At 41.8% G+C, this 27,483-nt stretch overlaps 1 protein-coding gene across 1 annotated transcript in view; it reads right to left on the bottom strand.

Moving 5' to 3' along the window:
* TENM1 (teneurin transmembrane protein 1) overlaps positions 1-27,483 on the bottom strand; it is a 384,715-nt gene that overhangs the window by 75,047 nt on the left and 282,185 nt on the right. The window contains exons 14-16 of the mRNA XM_081964396.1: positions 19,799-19,918; positions 14,589-14,850; positions 12,861-13,128 (exon numbers count right to left, since the gene is read on the bottom strand). Coding sequence (XP_081820522.1) covers positions 12,861-13,128; positions 14,589-14,850; positions 19,799-19,918 — 650 coding nt within the window. The remainder of the gene's footprint in view (positions 1-12,860; positions 13,129-14,588; positions 14,851-19,798; positions 19,919-27,483) is intronic.

Here is a 27,483-nt window from a genome sequence, read left to right as displayed (position 1 = left end):
ATAAATCCTTCCATCTCCCTACCATCCAGTCAGAGCTGAAGAAGCTTCTTGAATGAGAAGTGAAAAATCTTCAAAAGAAAAGTCCAGTTGCCTCCTGAAAAAGCATCTTTGGGACCACATGACCTAGATGACTGAGAATATCCATACACATTTGGGGAAGGATAGCTTTGTGGTCACCAAAACAGTTTTGGTTGACCATGAAACTAGTCTCTTCCCCAAGCCTTTGCCCATTCAGTTTTGGTCACCACGATGTAAAAAAAGATGTTGAGATTCTAGAAAGAGAGCAGGGAAGAATAATGAAGATGATTAGGGGACAGGAGGCTAAAACATAGGATGGAAGGTTGCAGGAATTGGGTACGTCTAGCCTAATGAAAAGAAGCACTGGCATGACACGATAGCAGCATTCTGATATTTGATGAGCTGCTACAAAGAAGAGGGGGGTCAACCTATTCCCCAAAGAAACTGAAGACAGAACAAGAAGCAACAGATGGAAACTAATCAAGGAGACAACCAACCAACCTAGAACTAAAGAGAAATTTTCATTTCTTCAAAAGAAATGAAAATCTTCAAAAGAAAGAAAAAAAAACAAGAAAGTCCAGTTGCCTCCTGAAAAAGCACCATTGGGACACCCATGATCTGGAGGACTGAGAATCTCTACTGACGTGTTCAGCTATACAATTTGGGATGATGATGACCTTTTGAATGGTGTGGGAAGAGGAAAGGATTTCCAAAGTAAAAATTGCAGACTGTAGGTACCATTTGCACCGCTCAGGTGACCCCGAGGACACAGATAAAACTCCAGGTGACCTTAACGACCCACTAAAAGAATGCAAATGACCAGCTGATTGCAAGGAGTACAAACCCTTCCGTTCCCCACCATTCAGTCAGAGTTGAAGACCTTTCTTGGTTGAGAAGTGAAACATCTTCAAAGAAAAAAGTCCATTGCCACTTGAAAAAAGCACCTTTGGGACCACCTGTGTTTTTTGTTTTTAAACTTACCAAACCTAGATCAGCAAGTATGTCCCAATTCCCAAAAAACAGTGGGAAAACTATAAACCGAAAGGAGGAGTCTGCGTTGCTGCTTAGTCTGAGTAAGATTATTTGGTTGCCGATTACTTTCTTTTTAAAGAAATGAAAAATCAAAAAAACAAAACCAAGCCAGGTAATGAGGTATTCAATCTATGACATTCTTATTAAGGGGGCTGAGATTAAACCTCGCAATTTAAAGATAACTCGGAGTAACTCTTTCAAACCTGAAAAGTCAACAGGAACAGGAGAAGCCATAAAACTTGTCATGGTAACAATAGCAACAAGGAGAAAATAGGTTTCGCAGCGGCAATTTTTCCTCTGTTTCATTACCATGACAAATGCAGTCGATTCTTCTGCCGCTGAAGCTGATTCCCGGATTCTCTGGGATGACTGCAGAGTGCCCGCTGGCAGTGCAGAGGCTCAAGAGCATATGAGAAGAGAGGAAGGAGGAAAAAAAAATCCCCCAACTAAAAGATATAATTGCTCTCTGCTGCTGGAGGGAACAACTCGGGTTGTAAATATAAAAATTGTTTCTTGGGAAGACAGACATGGAAGGCAGAGGTAGCAAATTTAAAAGGCAGAACTGTGCCGCACGCCAAAACATTACAACAATGGAACAACCTTGGGGCTTATGAAGAGAAATGAATGCTCTCGGACTTGCAATGGCTCTCCTGAGACTTAAGGCAGAAGTCATTCTTCCTGATCATTTGGAAATCCTAAAAGATTGAACCTTGGGTGTTTTGTACTCAAAACTCATGGCCTACGATGGGATTCCACGCCTTCCTTCTGCCGAACAGGGAGGTTGTTTCAGTGGTATCTAGTAATCATCTTTAAGAGGGTAAATGATGCTTTGAGGTTTCTTCCCTGGCTTTACCCAACAATTTGTATCAGCTCTGAAATTGTCACAGCGGTGATGTCTTCCTGAGGGCAAGGACTCACACAGCATTGCTCTGGGCAAAGGCAGCAAGGTATGCCTGGATGAAAACCTCAATGCTCATCCAGAGGTTCAGGATGCTGCCAAACTTGTATTTGTTTGTATTAGTTTGTCAAACAGGTACAAGGTAGCAGGTATAAATATAAACATGGACATGAATGAAAGAAATGAATAGAAATAAATGGGGACAGGAGGACAGGGACGGAAGGCACACTGGTGCACTTATGCACGCCCCCTTTACAGACCTCTTAGGAATAGGGTGAGGTCCAAGGTAGACAGTTTAAGTTTGAAGCTGTGAGGGTTAGAGCATGTAACAATGGAGTCAGGTAGAGCATTCCAGGTGTTGACCACTCTGTTGCTGAAGTCGTATTTTCTGCAATCGAGTTTGGAGTGGTTTACTTGAGTTTGCATCGATTGTTTGACCGTGTAGTACTGCGGTTGAGGCTGAAGTAGTCATTGACAGGTAAGATGTTGTAACGGACAATTTTGTGTACTGTGCTTAGATCAAATTGTTGCTTCTGGAAGCAGAATGATTATAGTGGCAGGCTAAAAGAACAAATGGCCAGGTCCAGACTGTCATACTTGGGGAAGGATATCCCAAAGGTGCTGCTTTAGGAGGCAACTGAACTTTCTTGTTTTTTCTTTGAAGGTGTATGAGCTTCTCATCCAAGAAGCTCATGCAAGGAAGTCCATTTGCCCCCTGAAAAAACACAGCTATGACTTGGATGACTGAAGATCTCCATAGACTTTTAGCTATGCACTTTGGGATGAATGCCCTTCAAATGATGCGGGGGTATGAACAGATTTCAACAAAACATTGCAGACTACAGGAACCATTTGTAGTTTGAGGTGCAGACAGAAAAGACTCATCCCCAACAGCCTGTCTTCAACAGTGAAGGGACACAGGGCAGAAAACATTTGCAGCCAAGAAGGGTCCACATCCATATGCACTACTCGGGTGACCGAGAGGACACAGGTAAATCTACAAGTGGCCTCAATGATCCTCTAAAAGGATGCAATTGACCAGCTGTCTGTAAGGAATATAAATCCTTCCATTCCCCACCATCCAGTCAGAGCTAAAGAAGCTTTTTGGATGAGAAGCGAAACGTCTTCAAATTAAAAAACAAGAAAGTCCAGTTGCCTTTTGAAAAAGCATCTTTGGGACAACCATGACCTAGATGACTGAGAATCTCCATACACATTTGGGGAAGGATAGCTTTGTGGTCACCAAAACAGTTTTGGTTGACCATGAAACTAGTCTCTTCCCCAAGCCTTTGCCCATTCAGTTTTGGTCACCACGATGCAAAAAAAGATGTTGAGATTCTAGAAAGAGAGCAGGGAAGAATAATGAAGATGATTAGGGGACAGGAGGCTAAAACATAGGATGGAAGGCTACAGGAATTGGGTACGTCTAGCCTAATTTCTTATGGTGAGAACAATTAGTCAATTGAATGGCTTGCCTTCAGAAGTTATGGGTGCTCTATTGCTGGAGGTTTTTAAGAAGAGATTAGACAGCCATTTGTCCAGAATGGTACAGGCTTGAGCAGGGGGTTGGACTAGAAGACCTCTAAGATCCCATCCAACTGTGTTATTCTGTAATTCCTGTTTCATTTATGTCACAGAGCTAGTTCCCCCGTGTCCTTCCTCACTCTAATCCAGGGGTGTCAAACTGGTGGCCTGTGGGCTGGATGTATCATGCACAGGCTACCTCGACTCTGGCTCCGCAAAGGCAAAAAACATCACACATCACACAGTTTGGTATCGCTGATAGTGGCACAGCAGACATTTCCACCGAGTACCCGCTCAAAATCATTCAATTTCTAGTGTGAGGCACGGATGGCTAAACCCGAGCCTTTGGCTCAAGATATTTAAAAAAATGAAAACTGGCATTGAAGACAGGAGTCTGTGCTCTCACTTATGTCTCACATCTTCTGCAAAATATGTTTGCTTAGTTTAATTGCATTTGCACTTTTAAAACTGCCTTCAACGTGAACGTGAGTGTTACTGCATGCAAAAGAGATCTTGATCAATCTAAGAGGGCAATTTAAGTAGGCTTTCCACTAGCTTGATTTCTAGCAATGAATATTGAAATGCTGCTGTACATCCCAGTTTTTGGTTGCAGACCTTCCATCCTGCAACTGGAGTATCTAGTCATACTTAATGTAGTTATTAAGCCCATTTATGTTTTTGCCTTTTCAGTCAAAAGGCATCTCTTCCATCCGCCCAAAAGTTGCAACAAGTGTAAGTTATATTGAAATGAAAAATAACCAACTGTGGGTCTTTGGTGGTCTTCCCTCCTTTGGTTCAGTTACAAAAGGAGGATTAGACATTTCATCTCTGTTCTAGGTTAACCACCTATCTCTCTTCAACATAAAATGGTTAATTGCTCTTAGCTGTGAAATGTTTGGAAACAGGCTTGCTTCACTGAATCACAGGAACGTTTGACATACGGTCCTCTAATATTTTAGGCGAAGACAAGAATTGGAAAGATGCACAGGCTGTTTTCAAGGCCTGTGTGGAAGGAAGGAAGGAAGGAAGGAAGGAAGGAGGGAGGGAGGAATCTAGTTAACATGTCTGTGTGTCAGGAAGGAGGGAGAGAAGGAGGGAGGAATCTAGCTAACATGTCTGTCAGGAAGGAATCTAATTAACATATATCCATCTGTTTGTTTGTTTGTTTATTTGGATTTATATGCCGCCCTTCTCCAAAAGGAAGGAATCCATCTGTCTGTCTGTCTGTAAGGAAGGAAGGACTAACTAACATATATGTATGTCTTGAAGGAAGGAAGGAAGGAAGGAAGGAAGGAAGAAAGGAAAGAAAGAAAGAAAGAAAGAAAGAAAGAAAGAAAGAAAGAAAGAAGGAATCTAGCTAACCTATGTCTGTCTGTCTGTCTGTCTGTCTGTCTGTAAGGAAGGAAGGACCAGCTAACATATATGTCTGTCTTGAAGGAAGAAAGGAAGGAAGGAAAGAAGGAAGGAATCTAGCTAACATATATGTCTGTCTTGAAAGAAGGAAGGAAGGAATCTAGCTAATATCTGCCTGTCTGTGTCTGTCTGTCTGTCTGTCAGGAAGGAAGGAAGGAAGGAATCTAGCTAACATATATGTCTGTCTTGAAGGAAGGAAGGAGAGAGGGAGGGAGGGAAGGAAGGAAAGAATCTAGGTAACATGTTACTGCTATTCTGGTGTATATATAGAATCCTGCAAACTCATAGGATTTTCTTAGCCTCTTTCATAATGAGTTAATTAAGGTGGGGTTTCTCTGAACACTTTTTCCCAGATGGCTGAATTGCTGTTTATGAGGTAATCTGTCAACTCGTCTGCCTCCAGCTTTGCCACAATCTCACACATCTGCACTAGAAATCTGACTCTGCTGAGTCAAAACTTCCTTAATTCAATCAGAGCTCTACATTGCAGCTGGCTAATTGTAATTCATTCCCCTGGGATTAGGACACATTGGTGGGAATTACTAGTTCAATGTCAACTGAGAGGACTAGAAGAGGAGCACAAGGAGCAACCGAAGTCAAAAGCTCGTTGAGAAACCTAGACAAGCGGATACGTCAGTGTCTTTCCTGATCTAGAACGTGGTGCGTATTTCGGCTGCTTGAGTTGTTGTAGACCAAACCTTTTGGTTCCACTGGCAGCCTTGGACTTACCACCATTCATTTAGTGAGCATTTGAGGTTACGCACTGAAAGCAGTGACTTGCGATCATTTTTCGCACTTACGACCGTTGCAGCCTCCTCATTGTCATATGATCAAAATTCGGACACTTGACAACTGGCTCATATTTATGACAGTTGAAGTGTCCTGTGGCCATGACCCTCTGACACATACTCTGAGTGGGGAAGCCAGGTTCACTTAACAACCGTGTTGCTAATTTAACAATTGCAGTGATTCCCTTAACAACAGTGGCAAGAGAGGTCATAAAATGAGGCAAAACTCACTTAAGAATGATTTCACTTAGCAACATAAATTTTGGGCTCAACTGTGGTCGAAAGTCAAGAACTACCTGTAATTCAGCAGAATTTCTGAGGGTTTGCTTTCAATTTTCCCTGAATTTTCCTGACTGTTACTCATTTCAGACACTGGAATGCTTCCTAACTCTTCCTGGGTTAATAGTAATTGCACTTAGACTTATATACTGCTTCAAGGTGCTTCAAGGTGAATCAACCTTGAGCCGGTGAGAATCGAACTGCTGGCAGTGGGCAGAGTTTGCCTGCAATATTCCATTCTAACAACTGCACCACCAGGGCTCATTTAATATCGACAAGTATTTTGCACAAATCAAAGGAGCACTTATGGAAACTCCTGGCTTTATTGCATCAATGATCTTCAATGAATGATCTGTGCAAGGCCTGGACTATTTTTGATCATTTTAAAACAGTTGACTGTTTTGTTTTAATATTATATACACAACCCAACAAAGTAGGAATACTCGTCCATTTCTGGTTCTAAAGAGCAAAACAAAGATCAAATTTGACTCATACTTGGCTAGAAAAATATAACCGGGAAGTGAAATAAATTTTCCAAATGACAACCATGTTATGTAGATTGGTCAAAGAAGAGGGAGTCAAGCTATTCTCCAAAGCACCTGAGGGCAGAACAAGAAACAATGGATGGAAATTAATCAAGGAGAGAAGCAAGTTAGAACTAAGGAAAAAATTCCTGACAGTTAGAACAATTAAGCAGTGGAACAATTTACCTCCAGAAGTTATAAATTCTCCAACACTGAAAGTTTTTAAGAAGATGTTGGATAACAATTTGTCTGAAATGGTTTAGGGTTTCCTGACTGAGCAGGGGGTTGGACTAGAAGACCTCTAAGCAACCTTCCAACTCTGTTATTATTCTTATTCTTATTCAATGAAATCACCAGGACTCCAGAGATATACAGAGTTTATAGTGGCATTGTGACTGTTACATAAAACAACACAATGTAATTACAAATAAAGAAAGGGAAAAAAACTGAAAGGAAAATGTGTTAAAACAGTGTTTCTCAACTTTGACCACTTTAAGTGATGTGGACTTTAATTCCCAGAATTCTGGGAATTCTGGAAGTTGAAGTCCACACCGCTTAAAGTGGTTTAGGTGGGGAAAAACTGAGTTTGGCTTTGCATCTTTTTCCTTCTCCATTTGCAACAACTTGATAGTTGTGGTTGTTGATGCAGCAGAAAAGGGGGGAAAAAGTTCTTTTTTTAAAAAAAACAAAAAGCAAAGAGCAAGCAAACGTATTAAATATGATTAAACATGATCCAGCCATGTGTGGCAACAGCCAAAAACGCTAATACGATCCTTGGTTGCATAAACAGAGGCATAGAATCAAGATCACGTGAAGTATTAGTAGCACTTTATAAAGCCTTATTAAGGCCATACCTGGAATACAGTTTTGGTCACCACATTACAAAAAAGAGGTTGAGACTTTGGAAAAAGTGCAGAGAAGAGCAACTAAGATGATTCAAGGCTGGAGATTAAAAGGTATGAAGAATAATTGCAGGTCTAGACTAACAATTGGCTAGTCTAGATAAAAGAGGGACGAGGGGTGACATGATAGCAGTATTCCAGTATTTGAGAGGCTGCCACAAAGAGGAAGGGGTCAGTTTATTTACCAAAGCACCTGTAAGCAGGGCAAGAAATAATGGATGGAAACTAATCAAGGAGAGAAGCAACGTGGAATTAAGGAGAAGCTTCCTAACAGTGAAGACAATTAATCAGTTTGCCAAGTTGTAGGTGCTCCATCCCTGGATGCTTTTAAGAAGATGCTGGATAGCCACTTGTCTGAAATGGTACAGAGTCTCCTGCCTGAGCAGGGGGTTGGACTAGAAGACCTCCAAAGTCCTGTTCTGTTCTGTTATTGCTCTCCCAAACGGTTCTCTTATTGCTCTCCCAAACGGTCCTGTCAATTTTTGCGCGGTCTCCTCCAGGTGGCAGCATATTGCTTAAGCATTCTGCTTTTCAAATACCTCTAAGATATAGGTCAAGAAGTATGTTTATTCAAAGGAAAGAAACAGGTAAATAAGACTGCAAGGCACAGCACGGTGTGTGTGTGTTCTCCAGACTTTGACAACTTTGGCTGCCAGTTAGAAATGTTAAACTAAGGAGCTGATGAGGTCCAGGCAAAAACAAAAACCAAAAAAAAAAAAAAAAACCACAATGGCTTCAAAATCTAAGGGACGGGTTTGGACAAAACTCAGCAGTTTGGTGTGGCTGTTAATAAAAATAGGATTCACTAACATGATGGGCAACGTCCGATGATGGATATGACAGGAGAAGGAGAAGGAGAAGGAGAAGGAGAAGGAGAAGGAGAAGGAGAAGGAGAAGAAGAAGAAGAAGAAGAAGAAGAAGAAGAAGAAGAAGAAGAAGAAGAAGAAGAAGAAGAAGAAGAAGAAGAAGAAGAAGAAGAAGAAGAAGAAGACCAGTGGCATTCAGCAGCTGGATACATACAATCAAATCTGCTCAGCAGATTCCATGCAGGGATGTTTGTCAGAAAGGGAAGAGATGGAGAAAAGTATGTAGAGCACCTACTGAATGAGAAGTCTGTCCAAAAATGAAAGCAATTCCAACTCACTTTGAGTTAGACGTGGGTCATCAGCTGTAAGAAAATTTTGTATGTACATACTCGCGCTGGAGAAGGCTCCTGGGAGTCCCTTGGACTGCAAGGTGATCCAACCGCTCAGTCCTAGAGGAAATCAACCCTGACTGCTCTTTAGAAGGCCAGATCCTGCAGATGGAACTCAAATACTTTGGCCACCATTAGGGAAGGAAGGACTCACTGGAGAAGAGCCTGATACTGGGAACGGTTGAGGGAAAGAGAAGAAGGGGATGGCCGAGAAGGAGGTGGATGGATGGAGTCACCGAAGCAGTCCGCGTGAGCTTAAATGGACTCCAGAGGATGGCAGAGGACAGGAATGTTGTCCATGGGGTCGCGATGTGTCAGACATGACTTCGCAAGTAACAACAACAACAACAACAACAACAACAACTTGTGCATTGGAAGCACAGCTGGTCCTCCACTTACAACCACAATTGAGCCCAACATTGCTGTTGCTAAGCGTGAGGTTTGTTAGGTGCATTTTGTTCCATTTTATGACTTTTCTCACCCCAATTGCTAAGTGACTAACTGCAATTGTTAAGTTAGTTAACCTGGTTGCTAAGTGAATCTGGCTTCCCCCATTGACTTTACTTGACAGAAGGTCGCAAAAGGGGGTCACGTGACTCCGGGACACTGCAACCGTCATAAATAGGAGTCAGTTGCCAAGAATCTGAATTTTGATCACATGACATGGGGATACTGTAATGGTTGTACATGTGAAAAAAAAGTCATATGTCTCTTTTTTCATTGCTGTTGTAACTTTGAACAGTTACTCAATGGGCTGTTATGTTTAATTTGTTTTTATGGGGCTTTGTAATTTGCTGTATATAATGTTTTTTATAATGTTTTTATTCTGTCTGTACACCGCCCCGAGTCCCTTAGGGGAGAGGGAGCGGTTAACAAATCCAATTAAAGTAAAGTAATGTTATAAGTCGACGGTTACCTGTATGTGAAAATGTATCGCGTTTGCAACACCCTACTTTGGCCGAGGCATTCCAACCTTTATTTCCAGGTTCGATGATGGAATATATATCCATTTTTTTTTCTTTTAACAACCCTGTAATCCCTTGAATTGTGGTGGCATCGGGACAACTGAACAGACCGTGAGTTTATTGGCTGGATGCCCTTCCTGATGCCTATGCAGAAGTTCACAGCAGACAATTACTTATTGCGTCCAGAGAGAGAAATATCTGCCGCTAACTAGGATCAAACTCACAGCCTCCTGAATGTGAGGTGAGAGCTCCATTTCTAGGCCACCGTGCCACTCGATGGAATATATCTAATAGAGTGATGGTGAACCTTTTGGGCACCAAGTGCCCAAACCAGAAGGTGTCTGTATACATGGGCATACATGTGCGTCTCAGTTCTGGAAACTCAAAGACCAGCTGGCTGGTGCGCATGTGAGCGCCGGCTAGCTGGTCTTTTAGTTTGCAGTGTGTGCTTGCGCGCCGGCCAGCTGGTCTTTATGCGCATGCATGTTTCTGGTACCGGGGCACCCAAAAACCACCTGGACAGCGCACACATGCACTGGCCAGCTGGTCTTCATGTTTCTGGGGCTCCAGCATGCATGGAGATCAGCACCTGCTCACAGAGAAGCCTTTCGTGCCACCTCTGGCATGCCTACCATAGGTTCATCATCACAGATATAATACATTGAGTGGGATCAGAAAGATTCATTTTGAGAATTGGAGACAGCTATGCTGAGATCCAAAATTGGACCATTTCATTTACAAAGTGCTTGGTGTGCCTATGATCAATAATAATTTCACAGGGTGGCAACTACTGCGATGGATGAGAGTAAAAACCATGAGGATGAAGTGGGAAGCTTTAATAAAACCAGTGGAAGATGCATGTAATATTAAAATAAAATGCATGAAAAATTAAAGCAGTGTTAATCAGTCTCCTGCTGCCCACATGGGCATGGGCTCTTTGTGAAGGGTGCCCCAAACAATCAAATTGAACATTTCTAAGCTCAAAACTTCCCTTTCCAGCTTCCATTTTTGTCCACATTTGTGAACTGGTAGGGAAGGTAAGTGAATAATATCCCTGGTCACACACATCTTCATTCTCGATGTCAGCTGCTACGTTCCACTTCCTTGCATTTCGCTAGCATGCGGTGGCAGTCAGCCATTAACTCTGGGGAGGGTAAATGGGATGGGGGAAGACTTGGAGGAAAGCGAAAGTAACTGCAGTAAATCCCCAAGATGCTGCCTCAAGGTCACCCAACTGAGAGAAGACAGCAGCTGCATACTAACCTAGGATTGAACTGATCGTTCTGAAAACATTTTGCTTGAACCTGATTGGTCATGAAGAGAGGACAGCAATGAGAGGCAGTTAAGTGGGGGGGAAGAAGATGAACTTAGGGATTTTGGCATATGATTCTCAGTTCTACCCCAATGCACTTGGCCTCTAATATAACTATACCTTTTTCAACAAATAGAGCCAAGGATCGTTTCTACTTAGAGGTTTAAACGGTGGCGGATCTGACACCTCTTCACGTCCACAAGAAATCTAAGACCAGCCAACTTTGAATTGACTCTTATCTACCGCCAATTCGCTTTGACGGTTAGTAGTTCAGATTCTTGTAGAGAATCTGCTTGGGTGGAGGGTTGGACTAGAAGACCTATAACCATGATGGCGAACCTATGGCACGCATAACACAGGGGGCAGGCAGAGCCCTCTCTGCGGGCACACAAGATGTCGGCCCTGCTCACCTCCACCACGCACGCGGACCTCCCATCGGGCAGCTGATTTTCAGGTCTCTCCCACATATACGTGGGAGTCACACACGAGTGTGGGTGAGGCATACCCCCCCACAGCCTATTTTTACTCCCAAGAGGCTGTAGGGAAGCCTACTAGGCCCAAAACAGGTCAGCGGGGTCATGCATGCATGGTGGGGGGTGGGGAGAGCGCACACGCATACATAATGGGGCAGGGCATGTGTGTGGGGTCATGAGCGCATTGCATTATGGGTGCGGGTATGTACTTTTGGCACATGACAACAAAAAGGTTAGCCAACACTGACCTATAAGGTCTCATCCAACTCTGTTAATGTATTAAACAGAGAGCTTAAGCTTGCAATAAATCTATATATTCATTTGAAATTGCCTGGATTTCCTGATTTCCTCGCACTGGATATTGACATTGGCTATAGAAAGGAACATTATTAATGTTGGGAAGGGATCCCTTGCATCAAAGCTGAGCTAGCTGCTACTCCTATAACACACCCACCGTAGTATTGTTAAAAGGTTCTACGTTTAGGCAAGGAAAACGAAACGCACAGGTACAGGATAGGTGGTACCTTACTCAACAATAGTAACTCTGAAAGGGATCTTGGAGTCCTAGTGGACAACCATTTAAATAGGAGCCAGCCGTGAGCAGCAGCTGCCAAAAAAGCCAACACAGTTCTAGGCTGCATCAACAGAGGGATAGAATCAAGATCATGTGAAGTGTTAATACCACTTTATAATGCCTTGGTAAGGCCACACTTGGAATACTGCAATCACTTCTGGTGGACATGATGTAGAAAAGATGTGGAGGCTCTAGAAAGAGTGCAGAGAAGAGCAACAAAGGGGATTAGGTGACTAGAGGCTAAAACACATGAAGAACGGTTGCAGGAACTAGGTATGTCTAGCTTAAGAGAACGAAGGACTAGGGGAGACATGATAGCAGTGTTCCAATATCTCAGGGGTTGCCACAAAGAAGAGGGAGTCAAACTATTCTCCAAGGCACCTGAGGGTAGAACAAGAAGCAATGGGTGGAAACTAATCAAGGAGAGAAGCAACTTAGAACTGAGGAGAAATTTCCTGACAGTGAGAACAATTAATCAGTGGAACAGAAGTTGTCTCCAGAAGTTGTGAATGCCCCAACACTGGAAGTCTTTAAGAAGATGTTGGATAGCCATTTGTCTGGAACGGTATAGGGTTTCCTGCCTAGGCAGGGGGTTGGAGTAGAAGACCTCCAAGGTCCCTTCCAACTCTACTATTGTATTGTATTGTATTGTATTGTATTGTATTGTATTGTATTGTATTGTATTGTATTGTATTATTGTATTGTATTGTATTGTATTGTATTATTGTATTGTATTGTATTTATTGTATTGTATTGTATTTGTTGTGTTGTATTGTATTGTATTATTGTATTGTATTGTATTGTATTGTATTGTATTGTATTGTTGTATTGTATTGTATTGTATTGTATTGTATTGTATTGTATTGTACTGCATTGCATTGCATTGCATTGCATTGCATTGCATTGCATTGCATTGCATTGCATTGCATTGTATTGTATTGTATTGTATAAAAGCAGACATACCTATTGCCTCTGCCAAGCCTGATACTTTCTGGCCATAAATATCAGTCTTATTCCATGCAAAAGTATAGATGAGGTTGATTGCAGCAGGAAACCATTTCTGAGCCAGACGCCCTTCGATTGTGATGATGAGATGCACTTTTGTGATGCCAGGAGGGATTGTAGAATGTGTCAGGATGATCCGTAGCAAGGTTTTATACCCTGAAGTTCTGCTGCTCAAGTAGCTCAGCTTCACAAAGCTGGAAGGAAAGGATATTTCCTCCTGGACCACCTGGAAAAAAGAAAGAGTGGCGCATGTTAACATCACGACAAATCTTGTCGCAATCTACCACGTTGGGTTTCTCTGGTGACTGAGATAATGTTCGTACACAAGGAATTCACTGCCCTCAAGAGGGCTCTGCTCACAGATAGCTTCAAAGAGGGTTTAGACAATTCCATGCAGGAGACGTTTCAACAATGGTTAATAACCTTGGGAGTTGGTAGAGATTTGTTTTCCAAAAGCTTTATGGCTTTTCGTGCAGCAGATCCTAACCCAGTGACGGCGAACTTTTTCGGCACCGAGGGCTCAAACCGGAACGCACATGAATGTGCGTCAGGCATGAAATCCTATTTTCTTCACTACTGGTCTGGTAGCGGGAGAAAGCACGCACTTCTGGGCATGCGCATGACATTCTGCGCATGTTTGATGATGTCAGCTTGGCTGCCACAACTGGTTCAGCTGAACCTCTGATGTGTGTGCATGTGCGTGCACCGGAAACCAGCTGACTGGCGCGCACATGGCTGTTTTTTGGGCTTTTTTCAGGTTGTTTTGGGGCCACTTTCAGACTTTTTGGGGACCATTTTCAGACCGTTTTTGGCCTGAAAAATGGCCTGAAAATGGCCCAGAAACCAGAAGAGCTTCAGCCAACAGCTCTCATGCCCACAGAGAGAGCTTTGCATGCCACTTTAATAAATAAATAAAATAAACAAACTACATTTCTGCATGTATTAAAGGGACTAAAGTAATTTATTTGCTAACCTTTACGATGGATTAATTAATGTCAAGAATTAACTTTTTTTAATGGCACACAACTCAGAATCACACTGAAAGTGAGATGGGCAGCATCCAAATTTAATCAATAAATAATTTTAATCAATAACTAGTAAGAGGCAAAGTTTAGATACATAAAGGAGCCTATTTCAACACTTTCCTGCTCCTTCCAATAAAGACCACTTCCACAAACACCGTTAGGCAAGCCACTAGAATATAAATTGAGAGCAAACCCCACTCCCCACTAGCACTGATGATGTTACCAAGTATGAGTAATGAAATGTTTACAAGAAAACAACTAAGCTCAGAAAGCAACCAAGGGCCTCAATTTCTGTTCTTTTCTCAATAACCTTAAGGTAATGATGATTTAATAGCTGACCAGCTGCTGTAAGGCTGTAAACTGAGATGATGAAATGAGAATGAGTCAGAAGGGTTACTGCCACTTTAAGAAGCTGTCTATATAAGGGAGGCCATGTGAGGGCATCTCTCTATCCATGTGTGCTTCTGTGTTATAGTTGAAGGTTGATTGACTGCCTGGTTTTGCCGTTCGTGTGTATGTGTGTGTGTGTGTGTTGTAGATAAACCACTGTTTGAAAGACAAAACCTGTGTACTGTCTTTTGCTCCTGGGTTGTCTCAAAATAGTAGTCACACTGTGCACACCTGACAAATAACTTGACAACATTGTTTGCACCCCTCTTACCTGTAATTCAGGTATGACTGTTCCCCTTTCAGGACATGATCCTCCAAACGTCGTCAGGGGAAAAGGGATGACAATTGGATTTGGGCTGATGAAGCTACTGATGTCGCAGGTGGGCACTTCCGCCTCTGTTCTTTGCATGATCACTTTGTCTACCACAATAAACTTATTCCAGGCCAACCAAAGTGTCCTTTTCACGGGAAGAAACGGTGACCTGTCAAAGATCAGGGTGACTGAGATGCCTCCGGCAGCCACTAGATCAAAACTGGAAAAGAACACAAACCTTTTGATTTATCTGGATACCAAAATTATCCCACTATATTTTTAGTTCTTCTACTAAGGATTTTCTGCACCAAAGGTGCTTTTGCCCTCCACAAGGCAAGTGAACTTTATTTTTCCTTGAAGATGTTTTGCTTCTCATCCAAGATGCTTCTTTAACTCTGACTGGATGGTGGGGAATGGAAGGATTTATATTCTTTGTAGATAGCCGGTCATTTGCATCTTTTTAGAGCAATGGTTCTCAACCTTCCCAATGCCGCGACCCTTTAGTACAGTTCCTCATGTTGTGGTGACTCCCAACCATAAAATTGGTGCCTTGATTCCTAAGACCATTGAAAATTTTTCTGATGGTTTTAGGCGATCCCTGTGAAAGGGTCATTTGACTCCCAAAGGGGTCCCGGCCCACAGGTTGAGAACCACTGTTTTAGAGGGTCATTGAGGCCACTTGGAGATTTATCTGCGTCCTCTTGGTCACCCGAGTAGTGCATATGGATGTGGACCCTTCTTGGCTGCAGATGTTTTCTGCCCTGTGTCCCTTCAGTGTTGAAGACAGGCTGTTGGGGCTGAGTCTGTCTTGTCTGCATCTCAAACTGAAGTGCAAATGGTTCTTATAGTCTGCAATGTTTTGTGGAAATTAGTTCATAATCCCTCATCATCCCAAGGGCATTCATCCCAAAGTGCATAGCTAAAAGTCTATGGAGATCCTCAGTCATCCAGGTCATGGTTGTCCCAAAGGTACTTTTTCAGGAAGCAAATGGACTCCTTGCATCAGTTTCTTGGATGAGAAGCAAAACCAAGTCTTCAAAGAAAGCCAAGAAAGTCCAGTTGCCTCCTGAAAAAGCACCCTTGGGATATCCTTCCCCAAGTATGACGGACTGGACTGGCTTTTTGGATGAGAAGTGAAATGTCTTTGAGAAAAACAAAACAAAAGAAGTCCAGTTGCCTTTTGAGAAGGCGGGGGGGAGCACCTTTGGGACCACCATGACCTGGATGACTGAAAGTCTCCATAGATACCTTCTGCACCCTACTAGTTGGCCATAGCTGCCTAAGAAGATCCAGGAGGACAGAAACAGTTTATCGTATACTATCATAATTTCTAAAAAAGACTTTTTGAATAGAAATATATTGTTTTATTGCATCAAGAACAGATCGTGTTTATGTCAACTCCCTTCTCTTAGATGTGAAGCTATCCAATTCTGTGCTGTCACAATGAACACGAGACAATGGATGATGTAAGCCCCAGTGCTCTTTTTCTTTTCTAATTATGTTTTAACGCAGGTTCTTGAGTATTGATCAAAATAAAATTGACTCAGGCAATTAAATCCAACAATTCTGGGAAGAAGATGATGAAGGAAGTCTGATGCTACTTGTAATAAACTTCTGCTTTCTTGTAGTTGCTAGGCTGCTCGCATAGCAAAAATCAATGGGGACTCTGTGCTAAATAGTTTTGAGGTCAATTCCTGAAGGTAAATTGGAAGAGACTGTATCATCTACCAAGAGCTTTCATGTGATTTCTTATATTCCTGATGATCAGGCTCTGAATGCCTCCATCCATAGATGCTGTGGTGGTGCAGTGGTTGGAATGCAGTATTGCAGGTTAATTCTGCCAATTGCCAGTAGTTTGATCCTGACCGGCTCATGGTTGACTCAGCCTTTCATCCTTCTGTGGTTAATAAAATGAGCACCCAGATTGTCGGGGACAATATGCTGACTTGGTAAATTGCTTAGAGAGGGCTGTAAAGCACTGTAAAGTATGTCTAAATATATCCATGTCTAAGTGCTATTGGGAAGGAAGGAAGCGAGGGAGAGAGGGAGGAAGGAAGGAAGGGAGCCATGGTGGTACACTAGTTAGAATGCACTATTGCAGGCTAATTCTGCCAACTGCCAGCAATTCGATCCTGACCGGCTCAAGGTTGACTCAATCTTCCATCCTTCCAAGGTTGATAAAATGAGGACCCAGATTGTTGGGGGCAAGAAGCTGACTTGATAAACTGCTTAGAGAGGGCTTTAAAGCATTGTGAAGCAGGATATAAGTCTAAGTGCTATTGGGAAGGGAGGGAGGGAGGGAGGAAGGAAGGAAGGAAAGAAGGAGCCATGGTGATACACTAGTTAGAATGCAGAATTGCAGATCAACTCTGCCCATTGCCAGCAGTTCGATCTTGACTGGCTCATGGTTGACTCAGCCTTCCATCCTTCTGAGGTCGGAAAAATGAGGACCCCGATTGTTGGAGGCCATATGCTGATTCAACTGCTTAGAGAGCTGTAAAGCACTGTGAAGCGGTATATAAGTCTAAGTGCAATTTGTGGAGCCAAAACCGCCTGACCAACACAAGAGAAAGAAAAGAATAATTGCACTCTGCTTTTATTAAGCGTCAGTGGGTAGCGATAGAAAGAAGTCTTCTGAATTCCAGAAAAAATGGGCAGAGCAGATAAAGAGCAACTGTCTTATAATTTTAATACTGTCATTTGAAGTAAAGTGGCATAAATAAGACTTCTTTACTCTATGACTAGATGCACTTCTTATGGAAATCTCCCATGGTAATGAATTCTGATAAGGAGTTAGACTTAATTATGCATAATCCACCAAATTTCCCAAACATTACATAGATTATATACAGTGGGGAATAAAAATAAAAAGATTACTTGCAACTTTGATCCTTCAAAATCTCCCTCTCTCTCACACAGACACAAAGGGAAAGACAGAGGGAGAGGGAGAGAGAGAGAGAGAGAGAGAGAGAGAGAGAGAGAGAGAGAGAGAGAGAGAGAGAGAGATGGATGAGAGAGAGATGGATGAGAGAGAGATGAGAGAGTGACAGAGGAAAGAGATAGATAGATAGATAGATAGATAGATAGATAGATAGATAGATAGATGATAGATAGATAGATAAGATAGATGATAGATTAGATAGATAGATAGATAGATAGATAGATAGATAGATAGATAGATAGATAGATAGATGATAGGTAGGTAGGTAGGTAGGTAGGTAGGTAGGTAGATAGATAGATAGATAGATAGATAGATAGATAGATAGATAGATAGATAGATGAGAAGGAGGGTGAGAGGAAGAGAGGGAGAGGGAAGGGGAGAGAGAGAAAAACTTCATTGCTTACAATCACTGCTATGAATTTTTTACTCTCAGTTTTAGAGTATTTACATTGCAATAAGCAGGAACGAAAGCATGAAATTTCTGAACATGAGCTCTTTCTGCCTCTGTGAGCTTTAATTGGTTGAAGGGATTAATTGGTAGGTCCCTCTTTTAATCAGCCAATTTTAATCTCAGGGCTGGGTTGAGGTTTTATTTACTTCCCTTGGTTCAGATGCGTTGCTGCACAGGGGAAGGAAGGAAAAACAGTCATTTAAAATGAATGTGCAGGCTTCTGTAGGTGTGCATACACACACAGACATATATACATACACATTTGTGTTGCATTTGTGCTGATAACACAAAAACGGTTTGAATGCCCCTATTTCAGTGAAAAACGGGGGCGTTTTTGCCTTCTCCCCAGCCCGACTGAAGCCTGCAGAGTGCTACTAGGGGTCGGGAAGGAGAAAAATGTTTTTTTCTTACTTACCTCTTTGAAATCTTGGTGCGTCTTATAGTCTGAAAAATATGGTATATGTCTATGCACATGTGTAATTACATATATGTATATGCTGCAGCAATTAAGGAGCTGGATTAGGAGTGGGAAAAACAAATTCTATTCCGTGCTTAGGCATAGAAGCCAGTTGAATGAATTCGGGCAGGTCCTTGGCTCTCAGCCCTAGACTTTGGGGTTAAAAAAAACCATCCATCTAACAATACTGGATTGACAGATTACAATCCACAACCTAAAGAGGTTTTCATTCTTCTATGGGGTCATTTGCACTTATTATACTCCATGTCTGTCTCTCTGCCTATTTATCTCCCCTTCTCTATACCAACTGTCCATCCATCCTATCTGTCTGTCTGTCTATCATATCCATCCATCCATCCATCTCTATCAAGCCATCTCTATCCATCCATATCTATCTATCTATCTATCTATCTATCTATCTATCTATCTATCTATCTATCTATCTATCTTCTATCTATCTATCTATCTATCTATCTATCTATCTATCTATCTATCTATCTATCTATCTATCATCTATCTATCTATCTATCTATCTATCTATCTATCTATCTATCTATCTATCTATCTATCTATCTACCTACCTACCTACCTACCTACCTACCTACCTACCTACCTACCTACCTACCTACCTACCTTCCTACCTATCTATCTATCTATCACATCCATCATCATCATCTTTTCTTCTTCTTCTTCTTCTTCTTCTTCTTCTTCTTCTTCTTCTTCTTCTTCTTCTTCTTCTTCTTCTTCTTCTTCATCTTCATCTTCTATCTATCTTACAGTACTGTACATAAACTTTCACATGCAATCTATTCATTAATCAGTTGGCAATTGATTCCTCTATTATTATTATGATTCAGAGTCTTTGGAAATCAGGTGGAAAAAAATTACATTTAAGTTTCATTTGTATACAAGTTTAATGTAATTGTTATGATGGTTGGTCACACAATCAGCCAAATGTTTAGATTGGATTTGGCATTTTTTATCCAGCTATCAAGTCCTTCCTGATGAAAGAGGCAGTTTTTCTTTTAATAATACTACAGGTGTCATCGCAGGATGTAAGCTGTTTCAAAGTAAAACTGCCTTTTGCAATTGACTGATGAGGATTGTTGTCAACCCTGATGGTGTTCAAGTGTTGTTTTTGGATGTGGTGCTATTGAATCATTCAGAGTCTTGGTGGCTTTTTAATTCATTAACTGGACAAAGCTCTATTGGGTTTCAATCTCCCCCACCTCCCTTTACTTTCAACCTGGTTCCCTAATTAAAAAAAATCCCCATGAAAAGAAACATCAGAGGAAGATATGAAATCAACAATTGTTTACCTTCCATCCTGTCGGCTGATGGTGTAGCCATAATCACTGTGATGCTGGAAACTCACATTGACCCCAACCAGAGGGGTTCCATCAACTGCTACCACTTGTCCACGGATAACACAAGCACGTCTAGGTGAATAAAAGAGGGAGTTGGCCATGAAGTAAGATGCTAAACTGACACACTCTTTACCTGCATAGTATATTTCACAAGAAATATGTTGTAAAGCTACAAGAAGCACATCTCATACCATACTTGTGTCCTTCCCTGGGCCACCCTATTTTTTCCCTAGTTCTGAAAGTGGTGGTCAGCCAGAGAAGCTCAGGACAAAATGAAAAGAAAATGATTTTTTTAAAAAAAGAAATTGGACATAGGAAGAAACTTAGGGATGATTCACACCCTGGCCAGTGTCTCTTTTCATTTTTGCCATCGGGCAGAAGACATCGAAGTATAGCCAGTCAGAAAAACAGGTTCAAAAACAGCGTCTACACATGGGCTGTCAGACTCCTAAACACAATCACAATCACTCCCTGTACATCTGGAAAAGTATGAGTAGCTGTTGTTGTTTTCTTCCCAATTACTTGTATAAGGATTATTCTCTATACTATTCATGTTGTCTTGTATTTTCTGTTATGGATCGCACCAGTAGAGGCAAAACCAATTTCGTTGCGTACATGATGTACAGTGACAATAAAGGCGATTATTATTATTATTATTATATACTTTATTCATTAAACATGAAACTCAGTCAACTGAACATTCAAAAATGAATCGCACATGCCATTGACTGGTGCTAATGGTTGATATGGATTGCTGCCAGTGTCCTAGGTATCAATCAAGGACCTTCTTAAAATATACAGTGTTCTAAATAGCGCAGTTTTTTGCAGTTCCGCTGGCGTTATTGCAGGAAGCTGCAATTATTTGTTGTTCTTCTTCTTATTATTGGGACATGATTTATCCCATGTTTCACTTCTCCAATTTCTTGCTTTCTCTCCTCCTTCTGGCCCCAGATCTCTCTCTTTAACGACAATTTTTTTTGGTAAATCCATAGATTTTCTGCAAGCAGGGCCAGATTTTCCTATAGGCTAACTAGGCTTCAGCGTAGGGCCTCAAGATCAAGAGGGGCCTTTTATTTTTATTTATTATCCGTGCTACATTTTTTATAAAGGTTAGTACCAATTACAACATGTTTCATTTAATATATTGATATATATCACAGTAATGATGGATTTTATTATCTCTCATGTAATTTACAAACTTAAAAATGGGAGGTGAAAGGGCCCCATAAGTGGAATAGCCTAGGGCAGTGATGGCGAACCTATGGCACGCGTGCCACAGGTGGCACGCGGAGCCATTTGTCAGGGCACATGAGGCACTGGCCTGAATTCACCCTTTTTTAAAGCCATTTTTTAAAGCCTATAAAGCCTCTGGAGCCTGGGGAGGGCGAAAACAGCTTCCCCCGCCCTCCCGGAAGCCCTCCAGAGGCGTCAGGGAAGCCTCCGGACGGTCCCTGAAGCCTTCAGAACGCTTAAAACAACCCTCCGAGCAAACCGGAAGTGACTTCCTGTTTGCTTGGAGGGTCGTTTTGAGCGCTCCGAAGGCATCAGGGAAGCCTCCGGAAGGTCACTGAAGCCTTCGGAGCGCTCAAAACGACCCTCTGACCAAACCGGAAGTGACAATTGTTTTTATGAACAAGGGTCATTGGAAGCAATTTCTAGCAATAATCATGGCTCATAGAAGTCACCTTGTATGGCCATGCTATTACTATTTCAGCGTTTCCTGTACAAGATTATTGTTGTTTTAGGTTTGACACCTTGCTGCCAAAGTTGCTTTGTTTGTGATTCTGAACAGAACAGAGTTGTTCTGTTTGAAAATTTGGTCTCCCACTGTAAATATAAATAAATACATAAGATGCAACTGGTTAGCAAAGTACATTGTAAGTTTTGTCTTGTTTTTTTTCTTCTCTGTCTTTTGATTGCTGTAGCATTCACAGCTCAGTCACACATCCACGCATGCACCTATACAAAAATGACAAGTTGGTGTCTAATAGGGTATATTCGAAGTACAAGTTGACACATGAACATGTCAAACTGACATGGACAGCTCCTGCAGAGTGCTAGAAATAGGGCAAAACCAGGTAACTCATTGGGGGGGGGGAAACAATATGCAGAAAGCTTATGAAATCTTTCACCTTCAATTTATATTTATACAGTATATCATCATTTATAGATCAAGTTAAGACAGTTTCCACTCTCTCTAGTACTTTATAAGTTTCTATTTTAAGTGCTTGGTGGTGGCTGGATTTAAAAGGCTGGGAAGTTTTTTGGTCTCGATTTTTAAACGGCTTATTTAAGCCAGGGGTGAAATTCGACTGGATCGGGCAAACTGGTAGGGATGATTTGAACCAGTTCTCCAAACTGGTAAAAATCACCCTTGGTTGGCCCTGCCCAAGTTGAGTCACCCGTTTACCACTCACCTCCTCCAGCTGCTCGTTTGGCCCTTCCGGCTGCTTGACCCGTCCACCCAATCCGAATGTTTCTCCCTCTATTCACAGCAGAGCTGCTGAAGCCTGTCCTTTTAAGGTAGTCCCTGGGAGGGTGGGGGCCGGGGGGGGGGACAATAAAGGGAGCAGCAGCTCCACTGTGAATGGAGGGAGAAAAATTTGGATTCTCTCTGCTGCATTTAACATTGAAATCTGCGGCAGAGAGTACTCAAACTTTTTGCCCTCCATTCACAGCCCTTCTCGTGCTCATACACACATTATTTCCTACTGTGGCTTGGTTGGGGTGTGTGTCATGTGACTGAGTGGGCATGGCCGTGAGTGACATTGAGTTGGCCATGCCCACTCAGTCACAGTCTCCCCCACCAAGCCAAGCCCACAGAACCAGTAGGGAAAAAATTCGAATGTCACCCCTGATTTAAGCCCATGTTTCAGTGACTGGTTTTGCTTTATGAGGGAGTTGGATTGCCTTTCAACCACCCCACCTCAAAATCTGGGGTGCCCCCCTCTTCTGAAATCCCCTTCTCTAGAAGGCACATCTTTTTAACATGGGCAATTTTCTTCTTAGTATTTATTTCCCTTCTTGATATTTTGGGTGGCATTCTCGTTTTAGTGGCTCTCATCGTTTCATCATTTGTTGTTCGCTTCCTTGAATGCTGCCTTGATATCTTTTTAGCAAAAAGATGGTGGGGAAGCAATAAATAAACAGACAATTACATAAACATGCTGGAGAACACATTTTAATTTGCATTTAAAACCACCATGGGAAATAGGCTGCGAAGAAATATATGCCTTTAAATCTTGTTGAAAAAGAAGAGGAAGAAAAAGAACGTATTCATGGCCCTCTAAGTGAGCGGATGAGAACAATGGAGTTTCAGAGATCCCCAAGAGGTCAGGAAAAACTGGGACAGGCAGAGAAATTCAGCCAAGTGGCCTACAAGCTCCACAAATGAGCCATCAAATGCTAAATAAATAAACCTACACAATCCAGGGGAGAGAGGGCTGAGGGCTGCTACCCTCAAATATTACAAAGGAATAACAGAGTTGGAAGGGACCTTGGAGGTCTTCTAGTGCAACCCCCGTTAGGCAGAAAACTCTACAGCTTTTCAGACAAATAGTTGTCCAATCTCTTCTTAAAAACCTCCAGTGTTGGAGCATCCACAACTTCTGAAGGCAAGCTGTTCCACTGGTTAATTGTTCTAACTGTTAGGAAATTTCTCCTTAATTCCAGGTAGCTTCTCTCCTTGATTAGTTTCTATCCAATGGTTCTTGTCCTACCCTCAAGTGCTTTGGAGAATAGCTTTGGAGAAGAGGTGTCCCTCTTCTCTGTGGTGCCCAAGACTGCTATCATGTCACCCTGGTCCTTCTCTTTGTCAGAATAGACATACTCACTTCTTGCAACTGTTCTTCATATGTTTTAGCCTCCAGCCTCTTAATCATCTTTGTTGCTCTTCTCTGCATTCTTCCTGCAGTCTCAACATCTTTCTAGAGTCTCAACTCGTCGCCACAATATAATGATGACTAATTATGTTAGATTCCCTCTATTTTTCCCTCAAGCTTACAAATGTTGACCTCTTCGTGAAAAAAAATGATGGAGATGTGAGTCTTACACAGATGGTGCTGGTAAAAACATTTAAAATATACTGTGATGGACTTCAGCCAAGAAATTAAAAGATGCTTGCTCCAGGGGAGGAAAGCTATGGCAAATCTAGACAGCAGACTAAAAAGCAGAGACATCACCCTGCTAACAAAAGTGCGTATAGTCAAGGCTGTGGTTTTCCCATTTGCAATGGATGGCTGTGAAAGTTGGATCTTAAGGAAGGCTGAGTGCCAAAGAATTGAGGCCTTTGAACTCTGGTGCTGGAGAAGACTCCTGTGAGTCCCTTGGACTGCAAGGCGATCCAACCGGTCAGTCCTAGAGGAGATCAACCCTGACTGTTCTTTGGAAGGCCAGATCCTGAAGAGGAAACTCAAATACTTTGGCCACCTAATGAGAAGGAAGGACTCACTGGAGAAGAGCCTGATGCTGGGAACGACTGAGGGCAAAAGAAGAAGGGGACAACAGAGAATGAGGTGGCTGGATGGAGTACCAAAGCAGTTGGCTTGAGTTTAAATAAACTCCAGGGGATAGTAGAGGACAGGAAGGCCTGGAGGAATATTGTCCATGGGGTCGCGATGGGTGGTACACAACTTCACAACAACAACAACAATGATGGACTATCTAAAGTAAGGCCTCATATCATACAGAGCTTCCCAACACTTTCCAGAATAGATTGCAAAACAAATGGAAAATTCAGGTTTGTGGCAATCATGGTAAATGAAGTGATTTAGTGTTGGCCAAATCACGCTATTTATTTGCTTACGTCTATTCATTTATTATTAGTAGTAATACATAAATTTTATTAATACATTCCTCCATTCATCCTCCCACCCAATATCTATTGTGTGGCATTCAAAGTGTCTTGCTCATTGTTTGATATCAAACACATTTCCAGCTTTCATCAGCTATCAAGAGAAGATACATTAATCTCTGAAATGCACTTCTGGTAGGGAAATGATCACAAGACCATTTTGTTTAAAAACATATAATTTATTGCATTAACCATTCCAGAGAGATAAACTCAAGGTAAGAGCTTTAATGATATTTGTTCATTTCCTCTTGTTGAGAATATTATCTTGAACAAGTTATTCAACATTATAATTTTATTGTGTGCACATAAAATAGGGGTTTTAGCTCAATTTGGAAAAGTATGAAGTAGTATGTTCGTGGCAATTGCACCAAACAATACCTGTCATTTATTTTTCTCTAGGTAGAGAAGTAAGAGAAAGACTAATGGAAAGGTATATTCACAATCAAAGTGATACTAAGGATTATAACCTCATCATGGTGTTTTGGGGCTACAGGTAATTTCAAAGTTGAGAGAACTTCAGATTTTAAAGAAGTTAAAACACCACATTTGGTTTGAAACATTCTATTCTATTCTATTCTATTCTATTCTATTCTATTCTATTCTATTCTATTCTATTCTATTCTATTCTATTCTATTCTATTCTATTCTATTCTATTCTATTCTATTCTATATTCCAATATTCTATTCTATTCTTCATTCCAATATTCTATTTTATTCTATTCTATTCTCATTTCATTTCATTCTCTATCCTATTCTAATTCCTTATTCTATTCTATTCTATTCTATTCTATTCTATTCCATTCATTCTATAATTCTATTCTATTCTAATCCATTCCATTCCATTCTGTAATTCTATTCTATTCTCTATTCTATTCTCATTTCATTCTCTATTCTATTCTAGTCTATTCTCATTTCATTCTCTATTCTATTCTAATTCCTTATTCTATTCCATTCCATTCCATTCTATTCTACATTCTCTGAAACTCAATGAATTGGAAAAACAAAGCAAAGAAACAAGAACAGGACTTTTTTATTTTCCTAGTGCTCGGTTACAGGAGGAGAAAATACTGTTTCCCCCCCTAAATCTTGCTCTAAATCCAAGCAGCAAATTGGATCAGATTATCATTCCAGCAATCTGGGTCAAGTAATGACCAAAGTTCCACATTAGGGCACTGAACTAGATCGCACAGTTCTTGCACGTCCACGGTATGGGAGAAAGTGGAACAGATGAAGCGACTCAATGATGTCAAAACATTTTTTCTCCATCTGGCAGATACGTGGGGAAGAGCAGCTCCCAAGACCCCCTGCGCCAACAGCACAAAGGGAAAGAAACACAGGAACCAATCTTGATCAACTGTATCCAAAGATGCTTTTCCAAAAGGAAACCAGACTTTTGTTTGTTTGTTTTTTCTTTAAAAACATTTGGCTTCTTATCCAAGAAGCTTCTTCGGTTCTAGACTGAATGGTGGGGAATAGAAGGCTTTATAGTCATTAGCTCTCCGAGGCCATTTGGGGCTTTTATCTGTATTCTCAGGGTCACCTAATCACATGAATAGATTCACAATATAATTAGGTGCAAAACCTCCTTGGGACTGTTGAAAGGACCTGGTTGTAGACAGGAGATAGATGATGTCGTATCCTTACTCCTCTATTGAGAGAAGGTTGTTCTGTTTTAACATAGATGGCCTCTTTGAGGTCTTTGACAGATGGTCAAACCAGCGGTCTTCTCTGTCCACATTCTGGACAATGACCAGATGCCTGCAAAGAATGTAAACCTTCTATTCCCCACCATTCAGTCAGAACTGAAGAAGCTTCACGGATGAGAAGAGGAATATTTTCAAAGAAAAGACACCAAGAAAGTTCATGTGCTTTTGGAAAAGCATATTTGGGACAACCTTGACCTGGACGATTGAGAATCTCCATAGACCAGGGGTGTCAAACCGAAGGCCTGGGGGCTGGATCCGGTCCGTGGGGTGCTTAAATCTGGCCCACGGCCTAGAAATATAAAAGGACCAGCCTGCGGTGCCTCTGCTGGCCAAAATGGCCCAGTTTTGGCTGGCAAAGGGCTGCAGGTGGCAAGGGACAGCAAAAACAGGCTGCACCGGGGGCTCACGGGGACTCCCCATGCCCCGTTTTGGCTGGCAAAGTGCTGCAGGAGGACATTCAGGCCAAAAATGGGATGCTGGGGTGCTGTGCGTGCCCCTTTCATGCCCCGTTTTGGCTGGCAGAGTGCTGTAGGAGGCATCCATCCCATCTCCCCCCACTTCCTGCTCACCCTGCCAGCTCATAGAGGAGAATTACAATGCTTAGCCACCCCTTGAAGAAATCCAGTTTCACACTCCTGCCATAGATGATCAACTTTCTATCAGAGGGATAGAATCAAGATCACGTGAAGTGTTAATACCACTTTATAAAGCCTTGGTAAGGCCACACTTGGAATATTGCATCCAGTTTTGGTCGCCACGATGTAGAAAAGATGTGGAGACTCTGGAAAGAGTGCAGAGAAGAGCAACAAAGATGATTAGGGGACTGGAGACTAAAATGTATGAAGAACGGTTGCAGGAACTGGGTATGTCTAGTTTAATGCAAAGAAGGACTAGGGGAGACATGATAGCAGTTTTCCAATATCTCAGGGGCTGCCACAAAGAAGAGGGAGTCAAGCTATTCTCCAAGGCACCTGAGGGTAGAACAAGAAGCAATGGATGGAAACTAATCAAGGAGAGAAGCAGCTTAGAACTGAGGAGAAATTTCCTGATAGTCAGAACAATGAATCAGTGGAACGGCT

Source organism: Natrix helvetica (assembly GCF_964273705.1).
Source record: "Natrix helvetica genome assembly, chromosome: 11".
Classification (NCBI taxonomy): Eukaryota; Metazoa; Chordata; class Lepidosauria; order Squamata; family Natricidae; genus Natrix; species Natrix helvetica.
The sequence above is the reverse complement of the archived record's forward strand: the minus strand, read 5'-3'. Positions and strand labels throughout refer to the sequence as shown.